This window comes from Somniosus microcephalus, chromosome 7 (assembly GCF_052327205.1).
Source record: "Somniosus microcephalus isolate GS21.2 chromosome 7, FLI_Smic_1.0, whole genome shotgun sequence".
NCBI lineage: Eukaryota > Metazoa > Chordata > Chondrichthyes > Squaliformes > Somniosidae > Somniosus > Somniosus microcephalus.
In genome coordinates this window covers 62,957,890-62,973,409 of record NC_140993.1, presented here as the reverse complement: position 1 = coordinate 62,973,409, position 15,520 = coordinate 62,957,890, and the positions used below count along the sequence as shown (strand labels likewise).

Here is a 15,520-nt window from a genome sequence, read left to right as displayed (position 1 = left end):
GGGTTGATGAGGGCAATGCGGTTGACGTGGTGTACATGGATTTCCAAAAGGTGTTCGACAAAGTGCCACATAATAGGCGTGCCAGCAAAGTTGAAGCCCATGGAATAAAAGGGACAGTGGCAGCATGGATATGAAATTGGCTAAGTGACAGGAGACAGAGTAGTGGTGAACGGTTTTTTGGACTGGAGGAACGTATACAGTGGTGTTCCCCAAGGGTCAGTTCTAGGACCACTGCCTTTCTTGATATATATTAATGACTTGGATATGGGTGTACAGGGCACAGTTTCAAAATATGCAGATGACACAAAACTTGGAAGTATAGTGAACAGTGAGGAAGATAGTGATAGACTACAAGAGGACATAGACAGGCTGATGGAATGGGCGGACATATGGCAGATGAAATTTAATGCAGAAAATTGCGAAGTGATAACAGGAAATATAAACTAAAGGGTACAATCCTAAAGGGGGTGCATGAACAGAGAAACCTAGGGGTATATGTGCACAAATCGTTGAAGGTGGCAGGGCAGGTTGAGAAAGCAGTTAAAAAAGCTTACAGGATCCTGGGCTTCATGAATAGAGGTATAGAGTACAAAAGTGTGGAAATTATGATGAACCTGTATAAAACACTGGTTCGGCCTCAACTAGAGTATTGTGTCCAATTCTGGGCACCGCACTTTAGGAAGAATGTGAAGGCCTTAGAGAGGGTGCAGAAAAGATTTACGAGAATGATTCTAGGGATGAGGTACTTCAGTTACGTGGATAGACTGGAGAAGCTGGGGTTGTTTTCCTTAGAGCAGAGAAGATTGAGAGGAGATTTGATAGAGGTGTTCAAAATAATGAGGGGTCTGGACAGAGTAGATAGAGAGAAACTGTTCCTAGTGACAGAGGAGTTGAGAACCAGAGGACACAGATTTAAAAAGGGAGTTGGATAAGTACCTGAAAGAAAATAAATTGCAGGGCTACGGGGAAAGGGCGGGGGAGTGGGACTAGCTGAGGTGCTTTTGCAGAGAACAGGCACGGGCTCGGCGAGTCGACTGGCCTTCTTCCATGCTGTAACCATTCTATGATTCTATGAAAACCCTCATAACCACATATAAAAGCAAAATACTGCAGATGCTGGAAATCTGAAATAAAAACCGAAAATGCTGGAAATACTCAGCATGTCAGGCAGCATCTGTTGAGCGAGAAACAGAGTTAACGTTTCAGGTTGATGACCTTTCTTCAGAACTGGAATAAGCTGGAGATTTAACAGGTTTTAAGCAAGCACAGGGGCAGTGAAAGGAGAGGTGGGAGGAAAGAATAAGAGGGAAGGTCTGTGATAGGGAGGAAGGCAGGGGTGATTAAATGACAAAAGGGATGATGGTGCAAGGCAAAAAGGGGTGTTAATGGGACAATAACAGAAACAGAAGATGGGTCTAAGCTGAAAATGACAAAAGCAGAATTAACGCCAGCAACTGCTGTCCGAAAAAATGGGAGTGGTGGTTATGATCTGAAACTGTTCAACTCAATGTTGAATCCGGAAGGCTGTAAAGCGCTTAATCGAAAGATGAGGTGCTGTTCCTCGAGTTTCCGTTGAACTTCATTAGAGCAGTGTAGAAGGCCGAGGTCAGAGTGGGAGTGGGGCGGATAATTAAAATGACAAGCGACCGGAAGCTCAGGGTCATACTTGCGGACTGAACGGAGGTGTTCCGCAAGGCGATCACCCAATCTGCATTTGGTCTCCCCAATGGCCTCACAAGCACATGTAGTAGAACCAGGCTAAACTCATACAGCAAACATACTTCTTTTACATGTACATATATATACACATGCACGCAGCACAATAACTGGAAATATGCCAGTAACTTAAACTGTAACTGCCACTTTTACCCAAATAGAATAATATTGTGCTAATATATAGTGGGGTGACCTAGATGTTTTCTTGAATATTGTAAATGTGAGGGAAGAAAAACTTGGTTCTTGACAATTTGTTGTAGTTTCATTATTTTTATTATATTTGCAGGAAGTCAATGCTTTGGAATGTGAAATTCAGTTACTAAAGAACCTACACCACGACAGGATAGTGCAATATTATGGGTCACTACGAGATACAATGGAAAGAAAGTTGTCCATCTTTGTAGAATATATGCCAGGAGTAAGTATTGACCACTTGTTTTTTCATTTAATTAATCTATTATCGCATGTCTGCATTTTCTTTTAAACCAATTTTTTCCCCTCCTCTACAGAAGGTGGTGATATTTGCTGGGATATTATTCCATGGACATTGGCAGCCCTCTCGAACCTCGTCCAAGCTCCCATCCTTCATGCGAGAGCCTTAACACTAATGTTCAGCAGGAAGTTAGCCAGTTAAGGGCCTGCATTGCAACCAAGCCCAAACCTGTCCTTGCTGATGTTCATAATTGAACAAACAGGAGTCGCTAGCTGGCAAGCAGGAATCCTGGCTGATTATTTCCTCCTCCCCCTTCTTAGCTCAAAGACTGAAGCACGTTGTATTGCCACATCTGCTGTTCCAGCTGAGATCAGCTGATTCAGCACAGATGGGAAATGAACCTGGGACCTTCCTGATCTCTACAGCTCAGTACTAGAACATGCAATGCATTTACCTCAACTGAGCCGTTGGGAAGATGTCCAACTCCCCGCCCCCCACCCCACCTTATTTTCTAAGGTATGATCCCCTAATCTCTGTCAGGGTGGCAGTTAGAGTGTTGCAGTTAACTATATCACCCTAGGCTGATAGACGATTGTAATATGCATTACCACTCCTCATTGCAAGCCAGGAACCCATGGTAGAAAGTGTTGAGTGAAGGCCATATGATGAGGACAAGTTCAAGCTTGGTTGTTTCCTTCTCCACTATCTAACAGTTCGCCAGCACAGGCTGTGAAGGCTCAAAACATGAGGTTTGACCATGTGGGCTGCCGGTAGCTATGGAACCAAAGCCAAGGAAGAGAGGGGGGGAAATTGAAAGAAAATGAATTGGACACTTAACTTTCACTAAGGCTTGTGGGGTGAAATTCCTCCTGTTGATAAATTTAGTGAAATGTCAATGCGAGTACCAAACAGGAAATCCCATTGTGCCCTCGAGATTATTTTTTTTTGCTATGATTATCCACAGAAGAATTTAGAACCCCTTATAGAGGAGCGCTCGCTCTAAGATCAACAGATATCTGAATGATACAGGTCTGTCGCACAAATCGTTAAAAAAAAAAATCTGTGTACAGGCTGGCTGGACCAGTGGGCCTTTTCCAGTCCCTCATTGTTTGCATATGTAATTTAAAAAAAAAGACCCAGATGGATGTAATTACAGTTTAGGACTTCATTAGTGGCTGCTAGCGCCTTTCCTTCTTGAATTGTTCATTTTCTTTTATTTGGTTCAGTTGATGAGGTTACGTTGTCATGGCATTAGGGTGGGAGAATTGCTATGTTTAAGCACTTCATAAATACATCATAATTTCATTGCTCTTGAATGCATTTGCAACCAGAACTTTCTTCCTTCCCACCCCCATCCCCCACATTGCTTCAACTAAAGTGACAGTTGGTTGTGGAATTACAGTAATGGTAAAGTCACTGATTTTACAGCGTAAAAAGCAATCATTTTGGTTTTCAGATGTCGATGATGCTACACAGATAAATAAACCCCTGGTGGGAACATTAAGAAAGTACAGGCATGTTGGGAGAAAGGGTAAATAAGACCTTGGAAAATAATAGAGGAAAAGGAGAAAGGATTTGAATTTAAACTTTCCCAGTGTCATTGATCTCTGGTCTCTGCTGAGTTAGCTAATCTCAGCCAGGGTGGTAGTGTAAGGCCCCACTGTTGGATTAAGCCCCCCTTTGCGTGGTGATAGGAAATACCATCTAGGATTTCCTCTCCTGTTTACTGTCCAGTGACGCAATGTTGAAAAGTTTGTCAGCTTGCATATCAGGTGAGGACTGGATTGGTGAAATAGTCTTTCAACACTCAAGTTCCTGAGTCAGTGCCAACACATGATTTACCATCTTCACAAGAGGGGAGGGAAAGTCACTGGAGGTGAGAGGGAGGTGGAGAAGCAGGATGGTTTACAACAACAACAACACCTTGCATTTATATAGCGCCTTTAACATTGTAAAACATCACAAGGCGCTTCACAGGAGCATAATCAGACACATATTGACACCAAGCCAAAGAAGGAGATATTAAGACAGGCGACCAAATGCTTGGTCAAAGAGGTAGGTTTTAAGCAGCATCAAAGGAGGAAAGAGAGTTGACGAGGTGAAGAGAATTCTAGGGTTTAGGGCCTAGACGGCTAAAGGCACAACCGACAGTGGTGGGGCAAAGGAAGTGAGCGGGTGCACAAGATGTCAGAGTTGGAGGAACGCAGCATTCTCAGAGGGTTGGAGGAGATTACAGAGATAGCCATGAAGAGACGAGGATGAGAATTATTAAATCGAGGCGTTGCGGGACTGGGAGTCAGTGTAGGTCAGCGAGCACAGAGGTGATGGGTGAATGAGATTTTATGCGAGTTAGGACACGGGCAGCAGAGTTTTGGATGAGCTCAAGTTTATGGAGGGTGGCACATGGGAGGCCAGCGAGGAGAACGTTGGAATAGTCGAGTCTTGGGGTAATAACAGCATGGATGAGGGTTGAATATAACATAATATCAACTAATATATATTGTCACATTTTCTGTTCCAACATATGCAAATTGGCTAACTGTTCAATTGCATCAGTGAAATTGTCAGGTGCTGTGTTAGTTATGATGGGCGATATAAACTTGATGCTCAGTACAATGTGTTCAATGAGGTATGATGTGTATCCATGCAGTTGTCAGGAGGATAGTGGCAGTGCACTCATATTTTGTGGTGAGTTGTGCTGTTCATCATGCTACTTGTGTAGAGTTCCTGGTATCTGCTATTTGCTGACTGGAAGCTAAAACCTGCGTTTGCCAGGTTTCTAATAACTAACTCGTGACTGTCCCCCTGCCGCCCCCCCTCCCCCTCCCCCCCCCCCCCCTCCCCCCCCCCCGCCCCAGGGAGAGGTAAGCAGGGAGGTTGAGTTGGCTTCAAGATGACCTGCTTGGTCATGGAGATTGTTGCTCTTGGTAATCCAATACCTGAGCGGGACATACCTGCAGTACACCATGCGCTGCTGCTGATTGACCAACCTGCAAGACTTACTAATGAGACCGGGAGGGGTGGAACTGTCATTGAAGGCTGGGGATTCTCCTCAATCAGCCCCAGATAGCCTCACAAACCACTGCTCTAACGGTAGGGTGTTTCCAGCTGGACAAGCAGCAGGAAGCTTAGCATCGCTCTGTGATGGTAAGCTGTGAGGTTTCAGCCAATTAAACTCCAGTAGTAACCCTACATACACTTAGGGGTCCCCAATCCTTGGCTGTTGGCAACTTGCGCCTAAGCTCTCTGGAGATAAGTAAGAGTTCTATAAGGGTTGAGCAACCATGTTGAGAAAACGGAAACTGTACCGTAGCAGGTTTCTCAGTACAGTATCTGAGTTTGGAGACTCTTGGCGTATAATTGTTTCTGCACATGTCAGACACCAGGCTGACCCCATCCCCAAAATAAAATTACATTCCTGTTGCAATTTTACTGATCTGCTGTTATCTCCCTGCGCAACAATAAAGATGTCTGTAAAGGACAGGAAACCATGGAAAACTTTGTTGATGTCACCAGTGTTAGAAATTGGATTATTCGATACATGCCTTGGGTTAGGGAGGTGGCGTCACACAAAGTAGTTAATTTTTTGCTGATTTTCCCTCCACCCCACCCTCCTTTCCTGAAGACTGAGATAATGCACCAGTAGCCTGTCAGTGCCTTGCCCAAGAGACCATTCTTCATGTGTGTGTCAAGACAGTGAGTGTCAGCAGGCTATTCAAAGACAGGCGGCATTACAGCCAAGCCACATCGTGTACTCGGCTAACATCTACGCACCGCCGAGGATCACTGGCTACCAGTCACCAATGGGAAACCCTAAGTGAATTTTTTGTTTTGCTCTTCACTAGCGCAAGGTGTGTTTAAGCCATCTGTAAGGCCCTGAATGAGATCAGCAAACTCAGCAGAGACCAGGGATTACACCTGCAACCTTTTCGATTTCTACAGCTTACCACACCTGGCATTGCATTAACATACTAAACCATTGGAAGAACAAAGTGATTTTGTTTTCCACTTTAATTGTTAACTTTGTTTCAATCAGGGCTCAGTCAAGGACCAATTGAAGGCTTATGGAGCGCTCACTGAGAATGTGACCCGGAAGTACACCAGACAGATCCTAGAAGGGGTTTCCTATCTCCACAGCAATATGATTGTACACAGAGATATAAAAGGTATGCTGTCACTGCCTTTTCCCTTTCACGCAATAGGTGTTTCACATTAGTAGACTGCAGTCACTAATAAATCCAACATTTTCATTGTACTGGGGTCACAGTCTCAGAATAAGGGATCGGCCATTTAGGACTGAGATGAGGAGGAATTTCTTCACTCAAAGAGTTGTGAATCTTTGGAATTCTCTACCCCAGAGGGCTGTGGAGGCTCAGTCGTTGAGTATATTCAAAACAGAGATCGATAGATTTTTGGATATTAAGGGAATCAAGGGAAATAGGGATAGTGCGGGAAGGTGGAGTTGAGTTGGAAGATCAGCCATGATCTTATTAAATGGCGGAGCAGGCTCAAAGGGCTGAATGGCCTACTCCTGCTCCTATTTCTTATGTTCTTATATTCTTATGTTGCTTCGGTGAATGTAAAGGACCTGACTTTTGTCATTCCGGGCAAGCTGACAACGATAAGAAAGTCTTTCTCTGCCACTACAGGATCCATTGGCTCCATTTCTGGCCTACTAGAGGTACAGCAGCATTTCATTGCATCTGACAGCAAGGTATCAGCAGTGTTGAAGCTGCCCCATTAAAATTAATTGAACCTCCGTAGTACCGTTATTATGCTGCTTTCACATGCAGATAAATGTCGCCCTATTTCATTGTTCCCATGGTAAGTGGTGCCAGGTGAGGGTATGCTATGATAGTGTCGTGGTTATGGTACTGGATTAGCAACCCAGAAGTTGTGAATTCAACAGGGATAATGTGTGTGCAGAGTTCTGTGTGAGTTGAAGCATGTGCAAATGTTGAAGAAATCAAGCCATGAGGTGGAGGAGAGGATGAGAGTTTGGTGGTGGACAGGGGGAGAAGGGTAGATAGGCAGTGTTCCCAAGGTGGAGATGTGCAATTGACTGGATGTATGATTTGAAGTTCAAAGCAGGGTAAAGCTGGAGACTGAGAATTCAATCTAAGTGAGAAACTGGAATCGGAGATGGGATTGGCACCTCAGGTGCAAAATTTTCCGTGGAAAGGCACCGGGTGTCCTCTGTCAGCTGTGGCTCAGTGGTGGTACTCTTCCTCCGAGTCAGAAGGTTGTTGGTTCAAGCTCCACTGCAGAGACTTGAACACGAAATCTAGGCTGATACGCAGTACAGAAGGAGTGCAGCATTGTTGCAGGTGCTGTCTTTTGGATCAGTTGTAAACTGAGGCCCCATCTACCCTCTCAGGTCGGTGTAAAAGATTCCATGCCACTATTTGAAGAAGAGCAGAGGAATTCTCCCCAGTGTCCTAGTGAATATTTATCACTCAACCAACATAATTAAAAAAACATTATCTGGTCATTATCACATTGCTGTTTGTGGGAGCTTGCTGTGCGCAATTTGGCTGCCACCTTTCCGACATTACACCAGTGACTACACTTCAAAAGTATTTCATTGGCTGTGAAGCACCTTGGGAGATCCTGAGGTTGTGAAAGGTGCTATATAAATGCAAGTTCCTTCTTCTTTCTTTCCTCATTCACCGATATGTAATATCACATTATTGGTCTTTGCACTTTTTTTGTAGATATTTTTTGACTTGAGCATAACTTCTGCAGTAGTTGTTAAACTTTGCTAATTCCTCATGTAATAAATAGTTTCAAACTCTGTTAAACTCATTGTAATCCTTCTCCTCATGTTGCAACTATTCTTTCTTTTATCAGCTACAGGTGTTATGTAGCCTAACTAACACTCTTCAGATGTTCCAGTTGGACAGTCTTCAAAGATTGCAATTAAACTCAATTGATTTGAAAAGTCCACCTTAATGAATATCTGTGAAACAGTTACCCGGGCTTCATTGAATTTAAGCAACGGTACTAAATTCAAAAGGAGCTTCGAATCAGACATACAAATTGCACAGCATGTTTGTGTTTGAAGTGACGATGCTTGGCTACTCCCTCAAGCAAACTGTGCCAAAACACTGTATTAAGTTAGACCTGGACAGGAAGCTGTTTGGCTTTTTTTAATATTCATTCTGGGGATGTGGGCGTCACTGGCAAGGCCAGCATTTATTACCCATCCCTAGTTGCCCTTGAGAAGGTGGTGGTGAGCCTTCTCCTTGAACTGTTGCAGTCCATGTGGGGAAAGTGAGCAGTTTGCTAGACCACTTCAAAGGGCAGTTAAGAGTCAACCACGTTTTCACTCCTTATGTTCACAGCAGAATTAAAGAAGCCAATGTTTTAAAATGCTTCTTACAACAGCAGCAAGAACATGCATTTATATAGCACCTTTAACGTAGAAAAGCATCGTCAGAGTGGCTTAATCAAAACTCAACATACTCATTCCATTCTATTAAAAATCTCACAAGTAGATTTGGATGCTTGCCTACAAGTGAGTCATTATTTAAAAAAAGTAAACTCCATAATCTCACGCTGATTGATACATAGTCTTTCGTTCTGTTATGTGCTCAGTACTGTGTCTCGCACTCAAAACTCATTCACTTGTAAGTCAGTTTCATCAGGAAGCACTCATTTAAAATGATAAAATGCATACACTAGGATACGCCTGTGCCAAACACTCACTTTCAGATCACCTTCCTGCCGATTTCAATTGTGTTCCACCCTGTTTATAAGGTGACATCGCCCTTGCTGATAACTTCTCAATAACACAAAGTTGGATCAAGCTATAAGGAAATCATTCTACTTTTCCATTCTACAGGAAGACTTGCTATTGGGAAGGGCCGGGAAAAGGAAGGGGGAAAAAAATCTTGGTTGTAAAGCAATAGAAACATAGAAAATAGGAGCAGGAGTAGGCCATTCGGCCCCTCGAGCCTGTTCCGCCATTTAATGAGATCATGGCTGACCATCCAAATTCAGTACCCTGTCCCTGCTTTCTCCCCATATCCCTTTAGCCTTAAGAAATATATCTAACTCCTTCTTGAATATATTTAATAAGTTGGCCTCAACTGCCTTATGTGGTAGAGAATTTCACAGGTTCATCACTCTCTGGGTGAAGAAATTCCTCCTCATCTCAGTCCTAAATGGCTTACCCCTTATCCTTAGACTGTGACCCCCTGGTTCTGGACTCCCCTGCCATCGGGAACATCCTTCCTGCATCTAGTCTGTCTAGTCCTGTTAGAATTTTATAAGTTTCAATGAGATCCCCTCTCATTCTTCTAAACTCTAGCGAATATAAGCCTAATCGACTCAATCTCTCTTCATACGTCATTCCTGCCATCCCAGGTATCAGTCTGGTGAATCTTCGCTGCACTCCCTCCATGGCAAGAACATCCTTCCTCAGATAAGGCGACCAAAACGGCACACAATACTCAAGGTATGGTCTTACCAAGGCCCTGTACAACTGCAGCAAGACATCCTTGCTCCTGTACTCGAATCCTCTCGCTATGAAGGCCAACATACCATTTGCCTTCTTAACCACCTGCTGCACCTGCATGCTTACCTTTAGCGACTGGTGCACAAGGACACCCAGGTCTCGTTGCACTTCCCCTTTTCCCAATCTATTGCCGTTCAGATAATAATCTGTCTTCCTGTTTTTGCCACCAAAGTGGATAACCTCGCATTTATCCACATTGGGCAGTTGCATGGCAGATGCAGTATAATCACCCAACCTGTCCAAATCATACTGGAGTTTCTCTGCATTCTCCTCACAGCACACACGCCCACCCAGCTTTGTGTCATCTGCAAACTTGGAGATATTACATCTAGTTCCCTCGTCTAGATCATTAATATATATTGTGACTAGCTGGGGTCCTAGCACCGATCCCTGCGGTACCCCACTAGTCACTGCCTGCCACTTGGAAAAAGACCCGTTTATTCCAACTCTTTGCTTCCTGTCTGCCAACCAGTTCTCTATCCAAGTCAGTACCTTACCCTCAATCCCATGTGCTTTAACCTTGCACGCTAATCTCTTATGCGGGACCTTATCGAAAGCCTTCTGAAAGTCCAAATACACCACATCCACTGGTTCTCCCTTATCTATTCTACCAGTTACATCCTCAAAAAATTCCAGTAGATTAGTCAAGCATGATTTACCTTTTGTAAATCCATGTTGACTTTGTCCGATCCTGTCACTGTTTTCCAAGTGCTCTGCTATTACATCTTTTACAATGGACTCTAGCATTTTCCCCACTACTGATGTTTTCTCTACCACCTTTTTTGAATAGTGGGGTAACATTAGCTACCCTCCAATCCATGGGAACTATTCCAGAGTCTATAGAATTTTGGAAGATGACCAGCAATGCATCTACTATTTCTAGGGCCACTTCCTTAAGTACCCTAGGATGTAGATTATCAGGCCCTGGGGATTTATCGGCCTTCAATCCCATCAATTTCCCTAACACCATTTCCCTACAAATACTGATTTCATTCAATTCCTCCCTCTCATTAGACCCTATGTTCCCCGAAATCGCTGGAAGGTTATTTGTGTCCTCCTTTGTGAAGACAGAACCAAAGTATGTATTTAATTGGTCAGCCATTGCGGTGCTGGAGCTGCGATTGGATACATACTGGACCATTCGCGAGGCTGAGGACGTCGTGGATATCACGTTTGATCAGTTGGTCACACCGTAGGCAAAGGTTGGACAGGCAGAAAGGGAATGGGTGACCAACAGACAGAGTACTAGGCACAGGCAGGTAGTGCAGGGGTCCCCTGTGGACATCCCCCTCTCAAACAGATACACCACTTTGAGTACTGTTGTGGGGGATGGCTTATCAGAGGAAGGCAGCAGCAGCCAACTTTCTGGCACCAGGGGTGGCTCTGCTGCACAAGACGGGAGGAGAAAGAGGTTTAGAACTATAGTAATAGGGGATTCTATTGTAAGGGGAATAGATAGGCGTTTCTGCGGCCACAAACGAGACTCCAGGATGGTGTGTTGCCTCCCTGGTGCAAGGGTCAAGAATGTCTCGGAGCGGCTGCAGAAAACCTTGGAAGGGGAGGGTGATCAGCCAGTGGTCGGGGTGCATATAGGTACCAACGATATAGGTAAAAAGCGGGATGAGTTCCTAAAAGCTGAATATAGGGAGTTAGGAGGTAAATTAAAAAATAGGACCTCAAAGGTAGTAATCTCAGGATTGCTACCAGTGCCACGTGCTAGTCAGAGTAGAAATAGAAGGATATTTCAGATGAATATGTGGCTAGGGGAATGGTGCAAGGGGGAGGGATTCAAATTCCTGGGACATTGGAACCGGTTCTGGGGGAGGTGGGACCAGTTCAAAACGGACGGTTTGCACCTGGGCAGGGCCGGGACCGATGTCCTAGGGGGAGTGTTTGCTAGTGCTCTGGGGGAGGGTTTAAACTAAAATGGCAGTGGGTTGGGAACCTGAGCAGGGGGACAGAGGAAAGGGAAACAAGGATAAAAGCAAAAGATAGGAAGGAGAAAAACAAAAGTGGCAGTCAGAGAAATCAAGGGTGTAAATCAAACAGGGCTACAGTAAATAATAATTCTAAAAGGACTAAGAGTGTTAAAAAAACAAGTCTGAAGGCTTTGTGTCTTAATGCGAGGAGCATTCGTAATAAGGTGCATGAATTAGCTACGCGAATAGAGGTAAATTAATATGATTTCATTGGGATTACGGAAACATGGCTCCAGGGTGACCAAGGCTGGGAATTCAAGATCCAGGGGTATTCAATACTCAGGAAGGACAGGCAAAAAGGAAAAGGAGGTGGGGTAGCATTGCTGGTTAAAGAGGAGATTAACACAATAGTAATGAAGGATATTAGCTCTGATGATGTGGAATCTGTATGGGTAGAGCTGAGAAATACCAAGAGGCGGAAAACGTTAGTGGGAGTTGTATACAGACCCCCAAACAGTAATGCTGAGGTTGGGGATGGCATTAAATGGGAAATTAGAGATGCGTGCAATAAGGGCACAGCAGTTATCATGGGTGACTTTAATCTACATATAGATTGGACTAACCAAATTAGTAATAATACTGTGGAGGAGGAATTCCTAGAGTGTATACGGGATGGTTTCCTGGAGCAATATGTCGAGGAACCAACTAGAGATCAGGCCATCTTAGACTGGGTATTATGTAATGAGAAAGGATTAATTAGCAATCTTGTTGTGGGAGGCCGCTTGGCGAGAAGCGATCATGATATGATAGAATTCTTCATTAAGATGGAGTGTGAAGTAGTTGACTCAGAGACTAGGGTCCTGAATTTAAATAAAGGAAACTACAATGGTATGAGGCGCGAGTTGGTTAGCATGGATTGGCGAACGTTGCTTAAAGGGTTGACGGTGGATAGGCAATGGCAAATATTTAAAGATCGCATGGATGAGCTACAGAATTTGTTCATCCCTGTTTGGCATAAAAATAAAACAAAAATGTGACTCAACTGTGGCGAACCAGGGAAATTAGGGATAGCATAAGATCCAAGGAGAGGACATATAAATTGGCCTGAAAAAGCAGCAAAACTGAGGATTTGGAGCGGTTTAGGATTCAGCAAAGGAGGACAAAGGGATTAATTAAGAGGGGGGAAATAGAACATGAGAGTAAGCTTGCAGGGAACATAAAAACTGACTAAAAGCTTCTATAGATAGGTGAAGAGAAAAAGATTGGTGAAGTCAAACGTAGGTCCCTTGCAGTCAGAACCAGGGGAATTTATAATGGGGAATAAACATAGAAATATAGAAGATAGGAGCAGGAGCAGGCCATTCGGCCCCTCGAGCCTGCTCCGCCATTCAATGCGATCATATAAACATAGAAACATAGAAGATAGGAGCAGGAGTAGGCCATTCGGCCCTTCGAGCCTGCTCCGCCATTCAATGAGATCATGGCTGATCATCCAAATTCAGTACCCTGTCCCTGCCTTCTCCCCATATCCCTTGATCCCTTTAGCCTTAAGAAATATATCCAACTCTTTTTTGAATATATTTAATGAACTGGCCTCCACCGCCCTCTGTGGCAGAGAATTCCACAGGTTCACCACTCTCTGGGTGAAGAAATTCCTCCTCATTTCAGTCCTAAATGGTTTACCCCTTATCCTTAGACTATGACCCCTGGTTCTGGACTCCTCGGCCATCATAAACATCCTTCCTGCATCTAGTCTGTCCAGGCCTGACAGAATTTTATAAGTTTCGATGAGATCCCCTCTCAATCTTCTAAACTCCAGTGAGTATAAGCCCAATCGACACACCTCTCCTCATAGGTCATTCCTGCCATCCCAGGTATCAGCCTGGTGAATCTTCGCTGCACTCCTTCCATGGCAAGAACGTCCTTCCTCAGGTAAGGCGACCAAAACTGCACACAATACTCAAGGTGCGGTCTCACCAAGGCCCTGTACAACTGTAGCAAGACATCCTTGTTCCTGTACTCGAACCCTCTTGCTACGAAGGCCAACATACCATTTGCCTTATTAACCGCCTGCTGCACCTGCATGCTTACCTTCAGTGACTGGTGCACAAGAACACCCAGGTCTCTTTGCACTTCCCCTTCTCCCAATCGATTGCCATTCAAATAATAATCTGCCTTCCTGTTTTTGCCACCAAAGTGGATAACCTCACATTTATCCACATTATAGTGCATTTGCCATGTTTCTGCCCAATCACCCAATCTGTCCAAATCGTACTGGAGTTTCACGACATCCTCCTCACAGCTTACCCTCCCACCCAGCTTTGTGTCGTCTGCAAATTTGGAGATATTACATCCAATTCCCTCGTCCAGATCATTAATATATATTGTGAACAGCTGGGGTCCTAGGACCGATCCTTGCGGTACCCCACTAGTCACTGCCTGCCACTGGAGTTTAGAAGATTGAGAGGGGATCTCATCGAAACATATAAAATTATGGCAGGCCTGGACAGGCTGAATTCAGAGAGAATGTTTCCAATGGCAGGGGAGCACAGAACCAGGGGCCAAAGTCTAAAAATAGCGGGCAAATCATTTAAAACAGAGATGAGGAAGAATTTCTTCACTCAAAGAGTGGTGAGCCTGTGGAATTCCCTGCCACAGAGGGCTGTGAAGGCTAATTCAATAAATATTTTCAAGAGAGAATTGGATATATTTCTGAAGGCTAAGGGGATTAAGGGTTACGGAGAAAAGGCGGGGACGGGGTACTGAACTGGTAAGATCAGCTAAGATCTCAGACGAAGATCAGCCATGATCTCATTGAATGGCGGAGCAGGCTCGAAGGGCCGAATGGCCTACTCCTGTTCCTATCTCTATGTTTCTATGTTTCTATGACCCGTTTATTCCAACTCTTTGCTTTCTGTCCGCCAACCAGTTCTCTATCCAAGTCAATACCTTGCCCCCAATCCCATGTGCCTTAATTTTGCAAGCTAATCTCTTATGCGGGACCTTATCGAAAGCCTTCTGAAAGTCCAAATACACCACATCCACTGGTTCTCCCTTATCTATTTTACCAGTTACATCCTCAAAAAATTCCAGTAGATTAGTCAAGCATGATTTACCTTTTGTAAATCCATGTTGACTTTGTCCGATCCTGTCACTGCTTACCAAGTGCTCTGCTATTACATCTTTTATAATAGATTCTAGCATTTTCCCCACTACCGATGTCAGGCTTACTGGTCTATAATTCCCCGCTTTTTCTTGACCACCTTTTTTGAATAGTGGGGTAACATTAGCTACCCTCTAATCCATGGGTACTGTTCCAGAGTCTATCGAGTTCTGGAAGATGACCAGCAATGCATCTACTATTTCTAGGGCCACTTCCTTAAGTACCCTGGGATGTAGATTATCAGGCCCTGGGGATTTATCGGCCTTTAGTCCCATCAATTTTCCTAACACCATTTCCCTACAAATACTGATTTCTTTCAGTTCCACCCTTTCATCAGGCTCTATGTTCCCCGGCATCTCTGGGAGGTTATTTGTGTCCTCCTTTGCGAAGACAGAACCAAAGTATGAATTTAGTTGGTCTGCCATTTCTTTGTTTCCCATTATAAATTCCCCTGATTCTGACTGTAAGGGACCTACGCTTGACTTCACCAATCTTTTTCTCTTCACATATCTATAAAAGCTTTTAGTCAGTTTTTATGTTCCCTGCTAGCTTACTCTCATATTCTATTTTCCCTTTCTTAATTAATCCCTTTGTCCTCCTTTGTTGAATCCTAAACTGCTCCCAATCCTCAGGATTATTGCTTTTTCTGGCCAATTTATATGTCGTCTCCTTGGATCTTATGCTATCCCTAATTTCCCTTGTTAGCCACGGTTGAGTCACCTTTTTTGTTTTATTTTTATGCCAAACTGGGATGAACAAATTCTGTAGCT

The 15,520-nt window shown here is 44.1% G+C and overlaps 1 protein-coding gene across 2 annotated transcripts in view; it reads left to right on the top strand.

The window, feature by feature from the left end:
- The window catches only part of map3k22 (mitogen-activated protein kinase kinase kinase 22), a 157,643-nt gene that overhangs the window by 123,348 nt on the left and 18,775 nt on the right, over positions 1–15,520 (top strand). For both annotated transcript variants that reach the window (XM_085992505.1, XM_085992506.1), the window contains exons 14-15: positions 2,003–2,134; positions 6,186–6,315. In XM_085992505.1, the coding sequence (XP_085848631.1) occupies positions 2,003–2,134; positions 6,186–6,315 (262 nt within the window). The remainder of the gene's footprint in view (positions 1–2,002; positions 2,135–6,185; positions 6,316–15,520) is intronic.